Raw genomic sequence first — 19,534 nt, 5'->3', positions numbered from 1 at the left:
TAAATTGAATAACAATTTTGCCAGGCAGGATCCTCAGTTCATTATATCTGTCCATTTTTCCTGTCCAATGTAAAACTACATAATTTCACTTATTAATACTATTGATGTGGCACATAACATTAAATGCATATTTAAGCGGTGTTTGGTAAATGGTTTTTAAATTCAATAATATCTTAGTTGTACCCATAGCCTTCTACTTTGAAATTTCGCGCCGCATGATTCAGATGAGATTAGACAAGGATTTGAGGATGAGATTCTTGAATTTGTCAGAGTTGCAGTTACGTGCAATCATATTGATTCATAAAGTAGGCCGTCCATGCTAAAATTAAATTTGAAACCCATTTACCAAACATCCCTTAAATATGCATTCAATGCTACGTGCCACATTAGCAGTATTAATAAGTGAAACTACGTAGTTTTGCATTAGATAGGAAAAATGGACACATATAATGGACTGAGAATCACATCTGCAATTTTGCATTCTATCAATTCCCCCTACACCTAGATCATGCTTGTCCTCGAGTATGAGAAACAACAAATCAAGCAAACAAATTCAAACAATGGCTATTAATCAAATTACTCATTGCCAAGATACAATTAAAACACATGTCAAGCATTAGTGGCTAAATCCCAAGAAATATCTCTCCGGTTAACTTTTAAACTCAAAGACTTCCAATTCTTGGCTAACTAATCTAAGGATATAAAATATTCAACCAACATTTGTTAGCAAATGGTTCGACTATTAAATAAAATCTCAACGTTAAACACATGGATTGGCAGGATAACATAATCAATTGCATAACATTTTTCATTTTTTTTCTCTTTCTTTCTTTTTAGGAGAGAAAGCTTAGTCCTTGGCCATTCAAACCTTTTGGTGCGAACTTCAATATCTACTAAATGAAGGAACCCAGTTACTCAGCACTCATTGCTTAATGACTACATGCTCATAGCTATCGCCATTTTTTGACGTGAAAGTCGACACTTTTGGCGAACCCCCCCGGTTACTAGGCAACGATAACCAGTGGAGTATAACCAAATATAATTCACAGATTAGCAACAAAATAAAATTAAAGATCACAAACATGCTTTATCTCCCGAACATGGAGAATTAAGATCAATAGTTGAATCAATTTACAGGAAAAATGGCAGACAAATATTTATAATATCTAGAAAAATTAATCAAAAATTGTAGAAGTCACAAAATCTCAAATATTTAGTTGAGAGATATGCTTAGACTTAACTATGTCATACTTGATACATTAATACATAAAACCTTATCAATAGAAAAATTTGAAATATCTAGCCATTATTAATCAGGAATAACCACAAAAATATTCAAGAAATGGCAAAATTTGGATAAAATTCAATAAAGTCGAACAAAAATTCCAACAAAAATACCTGCACTTGCACTTTTTCAATATATTATCAAATACTACCCCTCCTCCACACCTAAATCTTACATTGTCCCCTATGTAAGAAATAAAAAAAATAAAAGTAGAGGAAGGGAAAAATGAAACTTCCTGATCATCAAAGGGGGGCTGTGGCACAGTTATAGATGAGAGGCAAAAGACGTGAAACTCGACGTTGGCCAACCGACCATCCATTTGATGGACTTGCCCATATAGGTAAGAAATCCCATTTAGTGGTACACCAATTCGGCCGATAAATTTTTGGGCTATGATTGCTGACAGTGAAGCAAATTGGAGGGGGATGAAATTGATCCAGTAGCAATGGTAACCTTCCTTGGGGCACAACAGTCGATGGTGAAGAAAAACAGATGACCGTGACAAAGAAAATGGAAAGGAAAGAAAGATAGAAAGAAAGAAGAGAGGAAAAAAGGAAGAGAGAAAAAAGGAAAGAGAAAAGGAAAAAGAAAAGGAAAGAAAGAAAGAAAGAATGAATGAAGAAGAGGAAAAAAAATCTTTTTATCTCTTTTTTTTTTAACTTCCCCCTTGTTGGAATAACACGTGGGCATGTCTTGTTGGCCGAAACTCTTTTGATGATGAAGTTGACTAATTACGAGTTATAACATGCACTCTAGGCATGGGCATGTCATGTTGCCTTATCGGCCTTCAAAGTCGAAACATGAGCTCTCCACGCAAGTAGGCATGGGTACGTCATGTTGGTGTAAACACTTCTTATGGTGGGGCAGATTATTAGCACATTACCACGTGCCCTCAAGGCGCGGGCACTTCCTATCAGGAGGAAGTTTTTTGACCATTGAAACATCAAAAATGAAAATTAAACACACCAAATATGAAAAATTCAAGATAAATATAATGAAACTAATAATAAAAAGAAACTAAAAATTGAATTGGGTTGCCTCCCAATAAGCGTCTTTTTTTAATGTCTTTGGCTAGACATTATTATGCTTGTTCGTGGAGGATAAAATTTTGTAATTCGTTTCAATGCTTCATCCTCTATATAATGTTGGTAACCATCGTAAATAGAGTAATCTTTAAATACACGAGTTACGGTCTTCCTTGGACTTGTAGATGGCGCCAAATAAACAAGTAATGATCTTAATTCTTCACTAACTCCTTCATCATGAGCACTTACTGGTTCAAAATATTTGACCATAGTAACTCCTAATTTATTTCTGTCATGAAACTCAAAATATTCCAATATAACAAAATCAATTTCACTAAGGGTGCGTTTGGTTTTATAGAATTAGAATTGAATTAGAATTGAAATTCTATAGAATTGGAATTCTATGAATTGGAATTCCAAGACATTCCAATTCTTTCGTTTGGGAAATGCATAGAATTGATACGGAATTTATTTGGAATTCCAAATCCTTTGTTTGCACGAGAGAAGAATTCATTAGGAATTAGAATTGTTTTCATGAAACATTTGCTTACATAAAATTTTTCTTTTTTTTCTTTTCTCTATATAATAATTTTTTTCTTTACATTTAGCTAATTTTTACTAAAGATTTAAAAGTAAAAACCAATTTGTGCCTTTAATAATTTATTTTTTTCCACTCTTATATCAATTTCTTTGGTGAACATTTCCAGACGTAGGTTGTGCTAAGCACAGCATTAGCGAGACATGTCAATCTGACTGCCTTCTTTTGTTCAACGTATGGTATAGATATTGGCATCCAACCAAAACTGGACCTCAACCCCGTAAAAGTAAATCCCCAATGACACTAGCATATTTCTTAAAACATGGTAGAATACCGGACAGTTAATTACTCACAAATTACCTGACCCAAGAAAATAGTGAAAAAGAAGACAATATACAAATTGACTTTTTTAGTGATAATCGAGTAGGGTAAAATTTATGACTCTACCGAATAAAGAACTGTGCACCACGAAATGAAAAAATGTAGAATAGATCTCAATCATGAAGACAAAGTCCCGAGGCTTCTTGTTTTTGTAACACAATATGATAAATACACGACCGAACCTTTGTACTAATATTTACCAGCTTCTTTGGAGGAGATGTTGGAAAATACAAAACTTAAGACTGTCAGATGACCAATTCACACACAGTCAAGTACTTGCTAAATAGAATACAGGAAGAGCACTTATACAAAAGCTCCTTAACTTTGAGAAAGAATGCAAAGCAATTTTAAAAAAGCATTAGATCCCAAGAAATGCTATAAATTGTTCCCCACTTAACTATAATCATCCAATGGGACTACGTGCAGAAATTATATTTTCTCTACTAATCTTTTTGATATGTTGCAGCCAATTTGTCAGGCAGACCTCTCCTCCTCCTACATGGAGATGCAAGCACCTTGGGGACAACTTCTGCGCTACCACCTTCACCAAAAGCCAAGTCTTCCTGCAGCCTGTGGAGAACTCCACCTTCATCAGCAAAAGCCTGTGGAGAATCTTCCAGCCACCAACAAAAGCTGAAACTTAATTAGTTTCTAGAAAACTATCAACATTTTTATATGGTTGTACGAAGTTATTGTCCGGTAGCCAAAGTTTGCTGCACTATTGGTTCTCTTGAATTCAGTACCACTTTCAATGAAGAAAACTGGTATAAATATCATGCTGCAAAACTACATCATATTGTAACTAGTGGGGTGGGTCATCAATTCCATCATTTCCAGTAACAATCCAGTAAAAATTCAGAATTCCGACCAAGAAATAAACCAAATTCTGGTGGAATTGAACCCAAAAATTTCTTATTTCTTATTCATTTAAACTTTTTCAGAAAATCCATCAGAGTGAAGATAAAATACTACCACCAGCAATCCATATGAAGCAGTAGTATAATTTAGACAAATGATATATAATAGTAGTACAAGGGAAGATTCTATTGATCCTGGATTAATTTAAGGACCAAGTTTTTGTTTGTATGGAAGACAGCATCAGATATACTGAGCCAGAGAAACAGGTGCAAAGGAACTTCTTTTGTCATTAGACATCTGATGAACAAGACAAGAAATGAGCCAAACAAAACTAGAACAAGTCCACCTGAACAAAAATGGATATGAAAGATAAAATGGATATGGTTTCATTTCTATCTTGTTATTCGGGATAGCTAATAAGTTCCCCTTCCCTGATTATTACCCTGATTACGCCACCAAGAAACAATTCATTGACTACCTAGAATCATATGCCACCCACTTTGATATCAACCCTCAATTCAATTAGTGAGAGGAAGCAACTTGGACTCGATTTAACTAACTGAATTCAAACCCACTCCGGTCACAATAGAACAAATTAGTGAGAGGAAGCAGAAACAAAAGCAGGCCTTCAATCATTAAGAAATGCACAACTTGACCAGAAAGGTTAAAATATCAATTATCAAGATAACTAACAGCAATCTGCAGCAGAGATAAGCAAAAAATAAGCCCATGGTCAAAAAACTTCAGAAGGTTTTCACCTCAAGCGAATTCCCTTCTTTACAGATTCTTTGGCATCATCTGCAGTAGCAAATACGAAAAGCAGCTTGGATCTCACAGTATTCAGAACATGGATTCGAGTAGGAAGGAAGGAGCAGATAAACGATAAAAAGTGTAGTACTCACTATATATTCTGATAGATGAAGCTATAAAATGGAGTTAAACAAGAACAATGGGAAATAGAAGAAGGCGGAGAAAATTACATCACTGAATGAAAGGCTTCCAGAATTAAAGCTTTGTTCAAGACGTATCAGTATCAAAATACGATTTAGAGGTGGAAGGATCCTTACTGAAGGAATATTGTGGCAGATTTTGTCGAAATCCTCTCCTCGAACCCTGTTCTGAAATTCTTCACGGATTGCCAACACTTTATGAGTGAACCAATGAACCTCAATCCCTCGGGCCGGAATCATGGTTAATCTTTGATAGTAGTGAATCTCAAGACAAGAAAGATTTAGCCATAATGGCTCCTTTCTCTACCGTCCACTTCTCTAATATGAAAATATTAGGGTTGCAGGTGGAAGCGATGGTGGAGAGCAGAGCACTAGTGGCTGAGGAAAAACGGTGAGTTAGATAGGAATTGAGGGGCTGCCAATATCCTTGACCCGATTTTAATTTTTGGCCTGTACTAGATCCGCGTATGGACCCGTTTAGTTGTGGAATTAGAATTAGAATTCTTTTGGTCTGGTAAAGAATTCAATTCATGGAATTGGACTCCTATAGAATTCAGATTCAATTCTAATTCTTTGAGGGGAGCAGAATCCAAACAATGGAATTGGAATTAGGGCCCCAATTCCAATTCTAAACCCCAATTCCATGGGGAACCAAACGCACCCTAATAGAAATTATAGAATAAGAGTTAGGAGAATGTTGGTTAGGGAATAGAGGGGATGTCACCATATTTGGAGATTGTTCACTGGATTCATTCACTTGAACGATTTGATGTTGGAGTCTCATTTTTTGCACTTCAACTCCCTTTTCAACTGCATCTTTAGGTCCTTCTTCTCTAGACTCTTGCAATTCCATGTCACTTGTCAAGATAATTGTAGTCTTATCTTCCTTAAGATCGATGATGGTCTGTGAGGGTAATTCTTCACAAATTGGAGAGATCAATTTGTTTATTATAGATGCCAATTCACGCATTTCATCCTCCATCCTTTTAATCATCATTTGTGTCTCCTGTTGAAGTCGATATGTGTTAGCCGTTGCTAATTCCATCATTTCTTCAAGAGACAGAACCGACATGGATGATGGTTGTTAAGACTCTTGGTGTTGAAAGCCCATTGTCTCCTATTGAAGTCGATGTGTATTAGCAGTTACTAATTTCATCATTTCTTCAAGGGACATATCTGACATGGTGATGGTTGTTGCTGTTGATATTGATGTTGAAGACCTGTTGACCCTTTTGTATAATTCAAGCTAAAATTATTCTACCATCCTTGATCATACTCGTTTGAATAAGGGTTATACCACGTTTGAGATCGAGGTGAAAAATCTCCAAATTAATTGATTGAGACATTCAGGTAATCTTGAAATGCGAGGCACATATCGGTTGAATGAGCCGTGGCATAACAAATTTCACATGTTGCAACAGCCATTTTTTCTATAAGAGAGTTAAGTGAATCTAAATGTTGATCATCAGAAAAAAAAAAACCACAAGCCTTATTACCTCTCTTAGGAATAAAATCCAGTCCATCACCAAAATATTGAGTGTTAGCAGCCATAAACTTGTAAAAAAAAAAAGAGAAACAATAAACATGAAAATAAGATGAATTCAAAAAGAAACAAATTAATCAGACACCAGTCCTAGCAACGGCGCCAAAAATTGACAGGCATTGTGCCATGTAATAATAAATTCCTACTCCAAAAGATATAAACGAATATAATGACAAGTAGGATCGTCTCCACAGGGATTGGGAGGAAACTTGTTTCCTTTCCAATAGAGTCAATTAAGGGGGGTTTTGGGAGATTTAAAATTAGAATAAATCACTTAATGAAAATAAAACTAATTAAACAAGGGTAAATTAAATTAAACCAAGGATTAACAAACTCTAGTCAAGGAATTAACTCTGAAAGTGGTTCATACAACTGATCATCGATGCAAGAATTATCTCAATTATTCACTAATAAACAGGTTATGGTTGTCATACACACGATAAACAACCAACTTGTCCTTAATGTCTTGATAGTTAAGGTATGCTCATTAACTACTTCTCTAACCAAGAAGCAACCCTAAGTATGCCCGTAAAATTTAATTTCTTACTTGCATTAAAAACTAGAAAAACCCTATTCTAATCAATAAACACACTACCAGAATTTATTTAAATTAGATCATACATCTCCCTAACGTGGCCCCAATCACGTTAGTCATCACTTATTTGGGACAATTAAACAATTACGGATTCAACTATCCTAATTGATAATAGATTATCAAGTTGAATTAAATATCGGGTCCTGATATTCAAATAACAAAATAATCATAATAAATTAAGCCAGAAGATATAGAATACTAATGAATAAAAGAAATTGATAAAAACAATTAGATCTCATAGATGTAGATGAACCAAATCCGTGTTACTCCTCGGCTAGAAAAAGGATTTAGCTACGCATCATCGAGGGAAATCTACTAGACTCCATTGATAACAATTGCATATGGTTTTTGCCCTAAAACTAACGAAAGATAAGAAGAATAATGAAACAAGTGACGGTCGTGTCTAATACTTCAAAGAGTCCTCCCGAAATTGTTGCTGGCCAACTCCTAATCAAACGGGAATCCGACTTTCCTAATTTCTCTTGTTTCCTACTTAACCTCAACGACTAATAATAAGATGTATTCCCCAAAATAGAAAAAGGAAACTACTAAAGATAATATTCCAAGTTTTCGAATTCAATACTAAGACTAATAATGAAAATTAAAATCTTCAAAATCTTCCTCCAAAAATTGCCTTGAATTCGATTCGGACTTGGAAATCGGGTCCCAAACGTGTCACCATCAAAGTAACTCTTAGAATGCTGAAAAATTGCTCCTTTTATTCACGCCTCACATAATTCCCTACAATTAGCACAATTAACTAAATATAAGTAGAATTTAGTAATTAAAATAATATTTGGCTAAAATCAAGGAGAAATAATTATAAATTGAATAACAATTTTGCACCCTATCACTTTGTTTTTATATTTTTGTGATGATAGTAAGTAACTCAAGCTTGAGGCAAAGATCTATGAGAGGGATGTAACTAAAGTTCATAAATCATAAATCACATAGAAGGATACCCAACCTAATGATTGGAGACCTCAGGAGTTAGGTTCAAAGGAAAAAATTGAATTACATGGTGATTTGAAAAAAGGTATGCACAACTTTAGATAATTATGGTCCATCCTTATGGTATATTTGTATGCATCCCATAACAAAAGAAAGGTTGAGCTATATTGCTTTTAATGAATCTATAACTCTAATAAGTAGTGTGTTTGAGTTACACGGGAGTGCCCTTGATGAATTTCACCTACATGAGTGCAACAGTGGAGTCGCCCTAAAGGGAATTGGAACTTGTTCTCTTATACACTCATGAAAAATCGGGATTAAACCCAGGCCGTAAAATGCTAGTTTTGAAAGCTTATGACAACACTTGGACTATTGTGTATGTAAGATAATATCCAATATCCCAAAAGCAGCCATAGTTCAAGACTGAAAGTCACTCTCGGTTCTAGTATTGGAAATTACTATAACATTCAATATAAGTTCAAGGCATTGCTAACCATATTATGTATAGTAGCTCTTTCTTGCCATATTGTAGTATACTATGTTATTTTATTAACATGAGTGGGGGATTGTTGTAGTATTTTAAAAAAATAGTCAATTTTTTAATTAAATGCATATGTTGCAAGAGAGAAAGTTACAAGAGAGAAATTTGGTAACGGCTTTTTTGGAGTTAGTGGCAATTGATTACATTTGATTAATTAACCTTTTTATTAGAAATTAAAGGTTTTCAATTACAATAACTTTATAACCTACAGTTCTAATTTGATTAGCTAATAACTTTGCTTTCTCTTTAAATCCACATGCATCTCTTATTAGACCAATGAGTCTGGTTTAAAGGCTCAAATCAGTAACTTTAATATCTCGAACTTAAAGTAGGCTAATTCCTTCGTTTATTACTCAAAAAAAAAAAAAATCATGCAAGTATTGATCTGAGAGAGAGAATGTATTGAACTACAAGCCGACAGGCTACGAAATATTTTTTTTTCCAGCCCAGCAGCCGGCTGGATTTTTTTCAAACAGAAAACTGCCCGGGAGTCATCATCAAAAGCAAAAAAAAATGTCAGCAGTCAATTATTAAAAAAAAATGACTAGTCAACCAATTGAGCAAAAATTAATTAGTCTATTCTTTAGGAATGCGTAGCAAATATCATTCAAGCAGAAAAACAAAAATTGCCATCTCAATCAAATGTTTCTTCTTAAACATTAACCTTAGAACATTGCGTGATTATTGATCTCCATCCATGGATCACAAAATGCCTGAAAATAGCTGATAAATGAAGACTTGAAAAATCTTAAAAATTGCCAAAAGAAAAAAGAAAAAAACAAAGATACCATTTCCAAAAAAAGATAATAAAAAAAGCTCTGCCAGGTGATAGCCACAAAAAATAAAAAATGATGCTGACTTGGGAGTATTTTTCAACATTGATATCAAACGATTTAAAGCAGCCTTATTGTCTATGATATTCCTAAAATGAGCTGCATCAAAGAAAACAAATAGAAGTTAGCAAACATGAATTCTTCCTTTACAAATATTTTTGTTACAATTCTAGGTTGCAAAAACGTATTCGAGGCGATGGAATGTCTATGAGCTTAAATTTCTATTAAGGAATGATGTGTCTAAAAGGAAAAAACGTAAAAGTTGAGTGACTGCTGACATTTTTTTTCCCGTAGCCATCAGTTTTTTTTTTATTTTTTTAAAATCCAGCTGGCTGCTGGGCTGACTCAGCCTAGCAGTTCGGCAATTAAAAAAAAAAATCGTAGCCTGATTAAGCCCGATAGGTGTACAATACATTCTCTCTGTCAGACCAACACTTGCACGATTTGTTTTAAACATTTTCAAATATCAAAGTCAGCAGTCAATTATTAAAAAAAATTTCAAATATCACATTTGGTAATTCTAATGAGTAAAATTACAAGGTTCTATTTTTACGCTGGAGATATTTATTATCGTAATATCTAAAAGTAACTTGTATAAATTAGTTACGTTCTCCATGCTCCAAAACAGGGAGAAGATCCAACCTGTATACATATACAAAGTGCTAATCTCTTTTCCTATCTGCCCATTTTAAAACCATTATTTTTGTTGCACGGCTAATTTCTTTTATTTTTTTGTACAATTTTTGGTGCATTGAGAAGCAGCTATTGAGGTTTTTACATGATTATACTTATCAAAGTCCTTATATTGCATCAATAATTTCGAGTGTATTTATTATTGTTGCTGTTTCCGTGTCGTTGATGAGAAATTTCTTGTTGAGTCAATCTGGTCTACTATAAATGAATCCTTCCTTCTTTTTTTCAAATGACTCCTTAATTTAGTGCTATACTGTCCAAATTGGAGTGCAAAAGAATAGGGAATTGGACAAACGAACTGGACAAAAATGTTGCGTTCCCCTTTGGAAGGCAAGTATTAGGACAAACACGATCCCAGTTGCGTACCAAATCACGTAGTGAAGACTACTGTACAAGTCAACTCAAATGTAGGGTTGCAAATCCGCAAGTCGAGCTTAGACTTGATCAAGTGAAGCTAGGCTTATATTTTTGGCTCGAAGTTAAATTGAAAATCAATTGAGCACCTATCGGACATCTCATGTTCTCTGATTGATCTTGTGTATATAACTATGATCTTTTTTGAAAATGAATTTAGTAGCACTTGGGGATAATGATTAACAAGGTTACAAAACTACATTCACAAACAACTTTGGCCCGAGCTCTGTTAAAGCCTTTTATCAAACTACTCAAACTCGAGTTGGGCTAAGCCACTATCATTAAAAGGATCATTTTAGTTGGGAAGAAAAATTCTCATCAAAAAGTGGAAAGTGCACAACCGTTTCAAACAAAATTTCTACTCCCGTTAATTCAAAACCATCTCTTAATACATCAATGAGTCTAACTTTAAAGCTCAAACTCAACATGTTAGTTTGAAAAATAGTAAATCGGCTCAATTGGCAAGAACGTATTATTTTTTTACAAACAATCGTGAGTTTAAATCCCGCTGCCACGATTCTAAATGCATATTCTAACTCGTGAAGGTGACCAGAACCGAACCCACTAAAAAAAATAAAGTTTTAAGACTAGAAATAATGATTTTCTTCAGGGCAATTTATGGGAAGCATATTTGTGAGTCAAATTTAAACAAATTATTTCAAGATTCGGGTGGTTCATTTTCGTCAGGGTATATTATGGATTGAACTCCAGTATAATTCAAGGAAAAACAAAAAAGTATGGTCAACAGGCAGCAAAGAAAGATTTCACCGGGGCGGATCTTCTGGCCAGGTGACTTCGGTGCCGAATGAGGTGGTTATTGCCGAGTAAACTTGCTTCTTGGGGTAGCTCCTAAGCACTATTTTGATTGATTATTTTCATCTGTCACCTGACCCAGTGTGATTTTGCTTGTACAATTTCTAGTGGCCATGTTACTATAATTTTCTGCCATTTCTTTTGGACACGATCTTAGTTGTGATGCCATTTTGCGGCCCAATGTTAGCATCGGTACTCGAAGCCAAAACGTGACCTGGGATGGGTTTTGGGACCAAGAGAATATGTGGGCCTAAATTGTATCATTGTCAAGGGAACAGGTAGAAATAGTTTGGACTGCTTTAATTTTCATATTGATACGATTTTTTTTTTGCAAAAAAAATAATTAGTGAAAAATACACAAATTTTACAAGGTAATTAAACTAATAATCAAGAAATAAAAAATTATTTACTTTCTGTGCCACATTTTTGTTAATCATCTAGTGGCTAAGGTTGAAACCCAAAATATAAAAATTTTGAGTTTTAATTCCCCTATGCTGCTAGAAAAAGGAAAACAAAAAGTTGAGCGACTGTACAATTTGGCCATTTGTATTGCAAAATGGCAACTTGATCATTCATTTACTTTCGACCAATTAAAAATTATCTAAAGCCGGTCTATTAGGCAAAAAAATTTTGGCTATTCAGAAACGAAATAATAATTGTGCAAATAAAGAAAATTAAACCGCAAAATATATTGTTGATGGTCTCAACCCATTCTAAGTTTTTCATTTTCATTTTCATTGCTCTACTCCCTTCCCCAAGATTAACTCTATTGGAAAATAAAAATTAATTTCGACAAACAGAAAGGAATGCTGAAACTAACAAACACACAATCAATAATTCAGTTTATTATTGTTTCTGGTTATGCACATGAACCCATTTTGGCAGCAAAAGCAACTAATTGTGTTCTGTGGCACTAATATTTTCAATCTTTATAAGAGCAAGAATATGATTGAAATTTCAGCTCATATAGTTCCTCTTTCAATACTTGCAGATACATTGGACCTTTTTCCAAATTCAAGAATCCCAACGGAGTAACTAGGACCAATTCATCTCCTTCTCATGTTCCAATTAAACACTTTCCATGTTTGCTTTTTCTCAAAGGAACGAGACCTGCAATACTCGTAGAATCTAGATAGGATCCAATAATCAATATAAAAAGACCATGCTGTTCTATAATAAGGGCTAACACAAAGAATTACCACTAATGAAATCACCATCACCATATATGAAGCAAAAAAGCTCCAAGTGAATGCTGCCACATCAATTGCACCATCAACTTCTAAGTCTTCATCACCAACATTTTCAGGGTGTGGAGCAATGGGGTTACAACTTCTCTTGAGCAATGGTCCACAGAGACCTGGATTTCCTCTATAATTGCTTTCGTCAAAGTTTGCAAACTGCCATGTGTCAGGCACCCTGCCAGACAAGTTATTGAATGACACATTGAAGATGGACAAGGTAGTCAATGATGCTAGCTCTGAAGGTATTTCACCACTCAAATCGTTGTAAGAAAGATCCAAGCTCTCTATTTGGTTCAACATGGAAAGTCTTGAGGGAATAGATCCTTGCAAGTAGTTGTGGGATAAATTTAATGCCCGGATATGTCTGAGATCACCAAATTCAGGAGGAATCGCTCCAATCAATTGGTTACATGACAGATCAAGTCCAGACATGAAATTCAATATATTCCCTGCATAGTGTTCGCTTCTACTTTTTGTTGTGAATATCACTTTTTCTTGCTCGGAAAAGTTAGTTATAGAATGGTCACTCCAGCTTATCCGCACAGCCAGAAAATGAGATTCAGCGTAATCTATGAAGGTTTCACTATCACCAACATACGGGTCATAATTAAAAAATGCATCTGTGGAGAACTGCCCTCTGCCAAAAGAAATGTTGTTGAAGCATGTAGGCAGTGGCCCAGAAAACTTATTCTGAGAAAGATCCATAATTGTCACATTCTGCAGCTGACATAAGTGCAAAGGAATATGACCAAGCAATTCATTTCCCCCCAAGAGAAGAACCCTGAGCTCTTTAAGTTTACCAATATAGCGTGGTATACCGCCAGACAGCTTGTTGTAACCCAAATCGAGTGTCATCAAATTGAAGCTCCCAGACAGCATGTTTGAGATGGGCCCTGAGATCATGTTGTGATGCAGGTGGATGAACTTCAATGACGTAAGCTCGGAGCAGGCTGGTAAAGGTCCGATCAACTGATTTTTGGAGAGGTCTAAAAATTCAAGATGTGAAAGTTTGCATATAGCATCTGGTAAGCTACCTTCTAGCAAGTTGGCTGACATGTCAAGAGCCTTCAAATATGAAAAATTTCCAATCCAACTTGGAATTTTGCCTTGAAAAGAATTGTTTGAAATATCCAGCCAAGATAAACGTGGAGAACGAGATAATCCATGTGAAATGCTCCCAATAAAATGGTTATTATCCAAGTGAAGGAATTCTAGGCTTGTTAAGTTCGTGGACCCAGAAGGAAAATTGCCATGCAAATTATTATAAGACAATACCAATATTGTAAGCGCTAAACATCCAGTTCCAATTTGACCTGGCACCTCCCCTGAAAACTTGTTGTGGGACAAATCAATTGATAGTGCTTCTGTCAAGTTTCCCAATGACCCGGGAATATTGGCTTCAAATGAATTTCCTGACAAATTCAAGTACCACAGAGCTGGAAAAGATAAACCGATATTTCGAGGAACCTTACCACTGACGTCATTGTTTGAGATGTCTAATCGACTTAGACTTATTCTCAGAGAATCATCTACAAGAAACGGACCCGTAAAAGAGTTATCCTTTAGAACAAGAACTTCAAAGTTTGTATTATTCTGCAGAAGCCAAGTAGGAATCTGGCCGACTAACTTATTGGAAGACAGATCAAGAATTTGCATTTCTTTCTGATAGAGCAGGAAACTTGGGATTTTTCGAGTCTGATTATTCAAGTTGCAGCCAGATAAATAGAGAACCTTTAGCTGAAATGGTGGGGGCAGAGCAAGATCCTCAGTGTCGACATGTGAATCATTGTTCAAAGGTCCAAGTTCGAACCCCTGAAGCTTTGAATGGTTGCCCAAAGAATTGAAAGAAAAAGAACCTCCAAAAAGGTTGCCAGAGAGAGATAGATACTCAAGGTGTACGAGAGGAGTAATGAGAGCTGCAGGGATGTTTCCGCTGAGAATATTGTTGGAGAGATCAAGAACTCGAAGAGACGTCAAGTTTCTGAAGCACATAGGAATAGGCCCGTAAAAATTATTGTCACTCAGGTGAAGTTCATCGAGATTCTTCAAACTGCAAATTCCTGTCCAAAAAACAAGTTCATTGTAAGCTTTTCATACAGTAATAGTTGATGCTAGGCATGAATTGTCAATATATAGCCAATTCAGAAACCATGAAATCATATGTTACACGCAAAAAAATTGAAATGTTGGTTTCCAAATTTCATCCGTTCTAGCTCAACATTTGAAAAGTAAATAGCAACTTCATGCAAGCAACCGAGCCTTTCATAGCCTATCTTATTACCTTGAAGGACGGAGGAATCATTAATACCAATATCGTTCAAAGATAAGGCTTTGAGAGAGGTTAAAGTCTCAATGACGGAGAGTTTGTTAAATTTTGTATTTTCAAGATTGAGTACCTTCAAGTTCTCCAGCTTCAATTCTGCAGTTCAAAACTTTATGTTAGTATTATAGTTTTGGATATATCAAAATTACATAACTATTGTTGCATCTCCATCCCCTATTCTATAAGAATTTGTATATTTCAAACAAGGTAAATTATGCCACAGATCGATAAAATTTTCAAAGTCTTATTTAATCCACTATACTATTTTTTCACGTCAATGATGCATTGAACAGCTAAAAAGGATCAAATTGGTAAATTTTGTCTCTTTTTAATTGAAAAAATAAATAGAACGACCAATTAATTGTTTTTAGGAGTTTAGCAGTTCAGTTGACATAGGAAACACTACAGTAAGCTAAATTAGGTCTTAGAAAGGTTTGGTGATTGGTGATTCACTTTATCTTGAAAAATAACATTTTGAATTCATTACTAGATCTGTAATTTCATAACCAAATAGCCCTTATAATATTAAGTATTGATATTTAACATAAGATCAGAAAAGGAAAAAAATGTACTTGATTTTTCTTTGGTAGTTAGTGAATGGATTTCTAAATTAAAATGAAAAGAAAAATCAAATTACTCCACATTTTATTCATGCTCCATTTTGCAATTGAAAGTTAATTAAACCACCTAAAACGTATGGATAATTCTAATGTACAGCTAATCTAGAAATTTAGGCAAAGTTTGTTAATTTTAGGAATCTATTTTCTTATTGGAATTTGGACATAATATACATCAAATTATAGAAATAGGGAAAAGTACACAGATAGTTCTGTCCTATCCTTATAATCTTGAAATAGAGAGAGAAAATAATGGTTATACTGCAAATCATGTGACAGGATCCAAAGAAAATTATTACGCATCTAGCTTATTCTAGGACTGTAATTTTTTTTTTTGTATAAAAAAAAAAAAACGTATCCCAGTTCAACTATATACACCTTTATCTCAAATTGGATATGCGTACCTTTAAAGGACAAGGAACCAGAAAGTTGATTATAGCTCAAGTCAAGAAACTCCAATTTTTCCAGACGCTTGAAATCTGCAGCAAGAAGATGATCCAATTAGAACTCCTAGAATGGGCAGACTGCGGTCCAACAGCTCTCATGCTAATGGATTCTACAATGTTATCTTTTCTTGTATATCTATGCTTTATAATTTTGGCATATTAAAAAAAAAGATTAGCTAATTAGCATCTTTCAAGCAACTACTCACTTGTTAGTCCACCGGCGATTTGTTTTGGGCAAATTATACTTTACCCCCCTATAATTTAGTATTTTTATACATAATCCCTCTATGGTTTTAAAAACTTTATACAATTCTCTCATGGTTTGAATTAAAGTGTCAAAGTAATGGAATCTGTAATTCATAATGGAATCACCTAAAATATAAAAAATGCTTCTATGTAAAGTTGAAAATTATTTATTAACCACAATGGGGGTTATATGTATATTTTGAAAACCATAAGGGAGTTATATGGTAAAATATTAAACTATAAGGAGGTTATAGGATAAAATATAAAAACATATGGGATTAGTGCGTCATGTATTAAGACTATAGGCAATTATTAAAATGTAAACAAACTTTGGATATGTAAATTAAGTTACCCTCTAATCCCATACTTGCGAAGGTAAAAGGAAAAACAAATAAGATGCTTTGCAATTTTCTCCACATCAATAAAGTTCACATTTAAGAGCTATTAATTGAAATAGATTACAAATAAATAATGCTGAATCATTCTAAGTTTCGATATTCATTAATTTCTATGTGCTGAACAGGACCCAAAACAAATGAAGTAGAAAAGCAAAAATATAACAGACGCAAAGTCAAAGAAAATTGTGCAAAAAGGTTAAAGAAAGTCTCATATAAGAATTATAGATAGCAAGTGAATATACCTTCTATAGGAAACGATCCCTCTAAATCCAAATCAACGAGAGACAGCCTTTTAAGTTCAGTAATTGCAGTTATACATGGAATTATATTGTTGTGGAAGAAGTTGTGACCAAGGTATAAGGACTTGAGATTTTGCAACTTAGCCCAATTCCTGCAGCCTGCAAAGCACGAGTCAGATTCTAATAAACGGACTAAATACCAAAGAAACCCCTTTGGCTAATCCAATATACACATTTCCTCCTTATAATTTGAAAAAGTACAATTTAACCTGCATGGTTTTGGATTATAGTGAAACTGTTAGTTTTTTTTATTAAATTTAATAATCGAGCACTATCAAAGTTTTTAATAAAAAAACAATGATGAAATAATCAAATCGACCTTTGAAGCATGTCATAAATAAATTATACACAAAATTTGGTGTCAAATATAATTCCAAAATGACATCATCGCAAAAATTAAATTTCATAACAAAGCTTCTTCTTCCCTACTGATTTCTGGCAAAAGAAACACTTATTAGAGCTTTGCAGCGGTCCACCATGGTTCTTGCCAGCAGCATCATCCCAAGGGAGCTGATCTATTCCTTCTACCAAAAGAGGTTTTCGATATTTGACTCTAAATAAAAGGATGTAAGAGGTAAAATTTATCACACTTTTATACTTTCTACGTGAGAAAGATATAAATGTTTGCTTTTCGTTTATGTTTTCAAAGTTAACTACTGTGCATAAAACTTGATGTAAGTGGTAAAATTGTTGTACATTACACAAACTAATTTGTAACCGGTCACCCATTGAATAGAAAACTATTTGATAAATAAATAAGACACACTATCAAAAAACGTGGAAGTAAAACTTGGTTGCTAATTGACTAAAAGAAAATGATGGTAAGAAGCGAGAGTAGTTCAAATTCAAAAAAAAAGTACACTTTGTAATGCAATATCTTATTCTTTTCTCTTGATCCATTCACTTTTAATTTTTCCACATAAATTGCCTGTTTTTTTCTTAGAGACATCAATCTTAGTCATGTATACATTCCTTAATTATTGCTCCTAATCCATCACGATAGGTTGATGTTTTATGACTGTATGATCTATTTTTTTAATTGCTATTTTTTCTTGACTTCTTTCAATTTATGATATATTAATTCTTGTTGTTTTGAAGGGGTGCCAATGACTAACTCACAGCTAAAATTTAATGCAAAATAGTTTCCTGCTTAATTAAACTATCGTCAGTTTTTACGGGATTTTGAGCCTTCTACAATTATAATACATGAGAAATTAAAAGAAATAAGGCTGAGAAAAAAAGATGAAGAAATATGAAAAACTTGCCTCAAGCTGCGGACAAGAATACCAAAAGTAAGGCTAGAACGAAAAAAGAAAAGATGATGAAGAAAGATGAATTACTTGCCTGTGTAATCAAGGTTCTAAATGGCCAATCATTCGATATAAGCTTAGCAAAATCAAAACATATACAAGATTAAATTTTATATTTTACTCTGGAAAATTAGTAAATTACAAAGTACAAAGAAGGAAAAGATTCAATTATAGTTGGGGAAAATTAAAGGATTTTCTTGCAGTGATGAAGAATGGGATGATTGGTTGAGAGGTGATTTAAAGATTGAACTAACAACGAAAGAAGTTTAAGATGACGGAGGCTTTCTTGGAAGTCTAGGGTTGACCAACTTTGACTAATACAAAGAACTAAACTTTTGAATGGTTCACTCGTCGAGCCCAACTATTCATTGTTCATACAAACATCTCAAAACTCAAAAAGTTTGCCTCCTTGTGTTGTTGGAAAAATTTATATAACAACATAATGTAAAAATTATGCTCCCAGTATGTTGCTGTCGGGTAAAATAAATACCACTTTCCTCCAAGATTAACAAAGTCAATCTAATCATTAGGAGCATAAAGATCCCTCCAATTGGATTGGATTGGTACAAACTAAGATGTATGAATTTTCATTTTCTTGTAGCTTTGCAATCAATATGGGATCCTCAAGCAATACATCACTAACTACACTTACTATATCTAACATTTGTACCACGTCAAGTTTAAATATATTAACCAAAATATTGTGGGAGAACTCTTTCATGAGATGGTGAGAATACCAAAATAGTAGATACCAAGAACAAGAAACTTCAAATTATACAATATAAACAAATGCTTTGAAAAAAAGATAGTAGGGTACGGTAGTTACCTGTCACTTCACCCTGGAAGAGATTATAACTCAGGTCTAGAGCTCGCAGGTCCTTCAGAGGTATGAAAGTGCTAATATTTATATTTACATACCAATACTCAGACATATTCTCTCGCAAATCACTAAGGTGGAGTTCAACAATTCTCCCAGTAATATTACTGCACCTGACCCGTTCCCAGGTGCAGCAATCATCATTTGCTCCATCACCTTCTTTTCCAGTCCACGAAGAAAGGATAAGATGAGCATTTGTAGTCACATCTAAGGAAGCTTTGAAGTCCAAGAGAGCATGTTTTTCTTCTAAAAAGCAACCTGAGCAAAGTTGTCTTCCGTTGAGTATTATTGATACAGCAAGAGCCCATGAGGCAATCAGAATGGAATGACCGCGCATGATTTCAGTATGGAGAATTA

General features: G+C 34.2%; 1 protein-coding gene and 1 long non-coding RNA gene across 2 annotated transcripts in view; both read right to left on the bottom strand.

The window, feature by feature from the left end:
- The window catches only part of LOC140017018 (receptor like protein 21-like), a 132,653-nt gene extending 113,119 nt beyond the window's left edge, over positions 1-19,534 (bottom strand). The window contains exons 1-3 of the mRNA XM_072071366.1: positions 19,127-19,534; positions 16,934-17,089; positions 16,006-16,080 (exon numbers count right to left, since the gene is read on the bottom strand). Coding sequence (XP_071927467.1) covers positions 16,006-16,080; positions 16,934-17,089; positions 19,127-19,514 — 619 coding nt within the window. The 5' untranslated portion in view covers positions 19,515-19,534. The remainder of the gene's footprint in view (positions 1-16,005; positions 16,081-16,933; positions 17,090-19,126) is intronic.
- LOC140016634 (uncharacterized) lies at positions 3,350-5,432 on the bottom strand. Its single transcript, XR_011822848.1, has 2 exons — positions 5,155-5,432; positions 3,350-4,885 (listed from the first exon to the last, which is right to left on the bottom strand). It is a non-coding gene; the product is annotated as an uncharacterized lncRNA (long non-coding RNA).

This window comes from Coffea arabica, chromosome 11c (genome assembly GCF_036785885.1).
Source record: "Coffea arabica cultivar ET-39 chromosome 11c, Coffea Arabica ET-39 HiFi, whole genome shotgun sequence".
NCBI lineage: Eukaryota > Viridiplantae > Streptophyta > Magnoliopsida > Gentianales > Rubiaceae > Coffea > Coffea arabica.
Note: the sequence above shows the minus strand (reverse complement) of the source record. Positions and strands in the feature narration are given on the sequence as shown.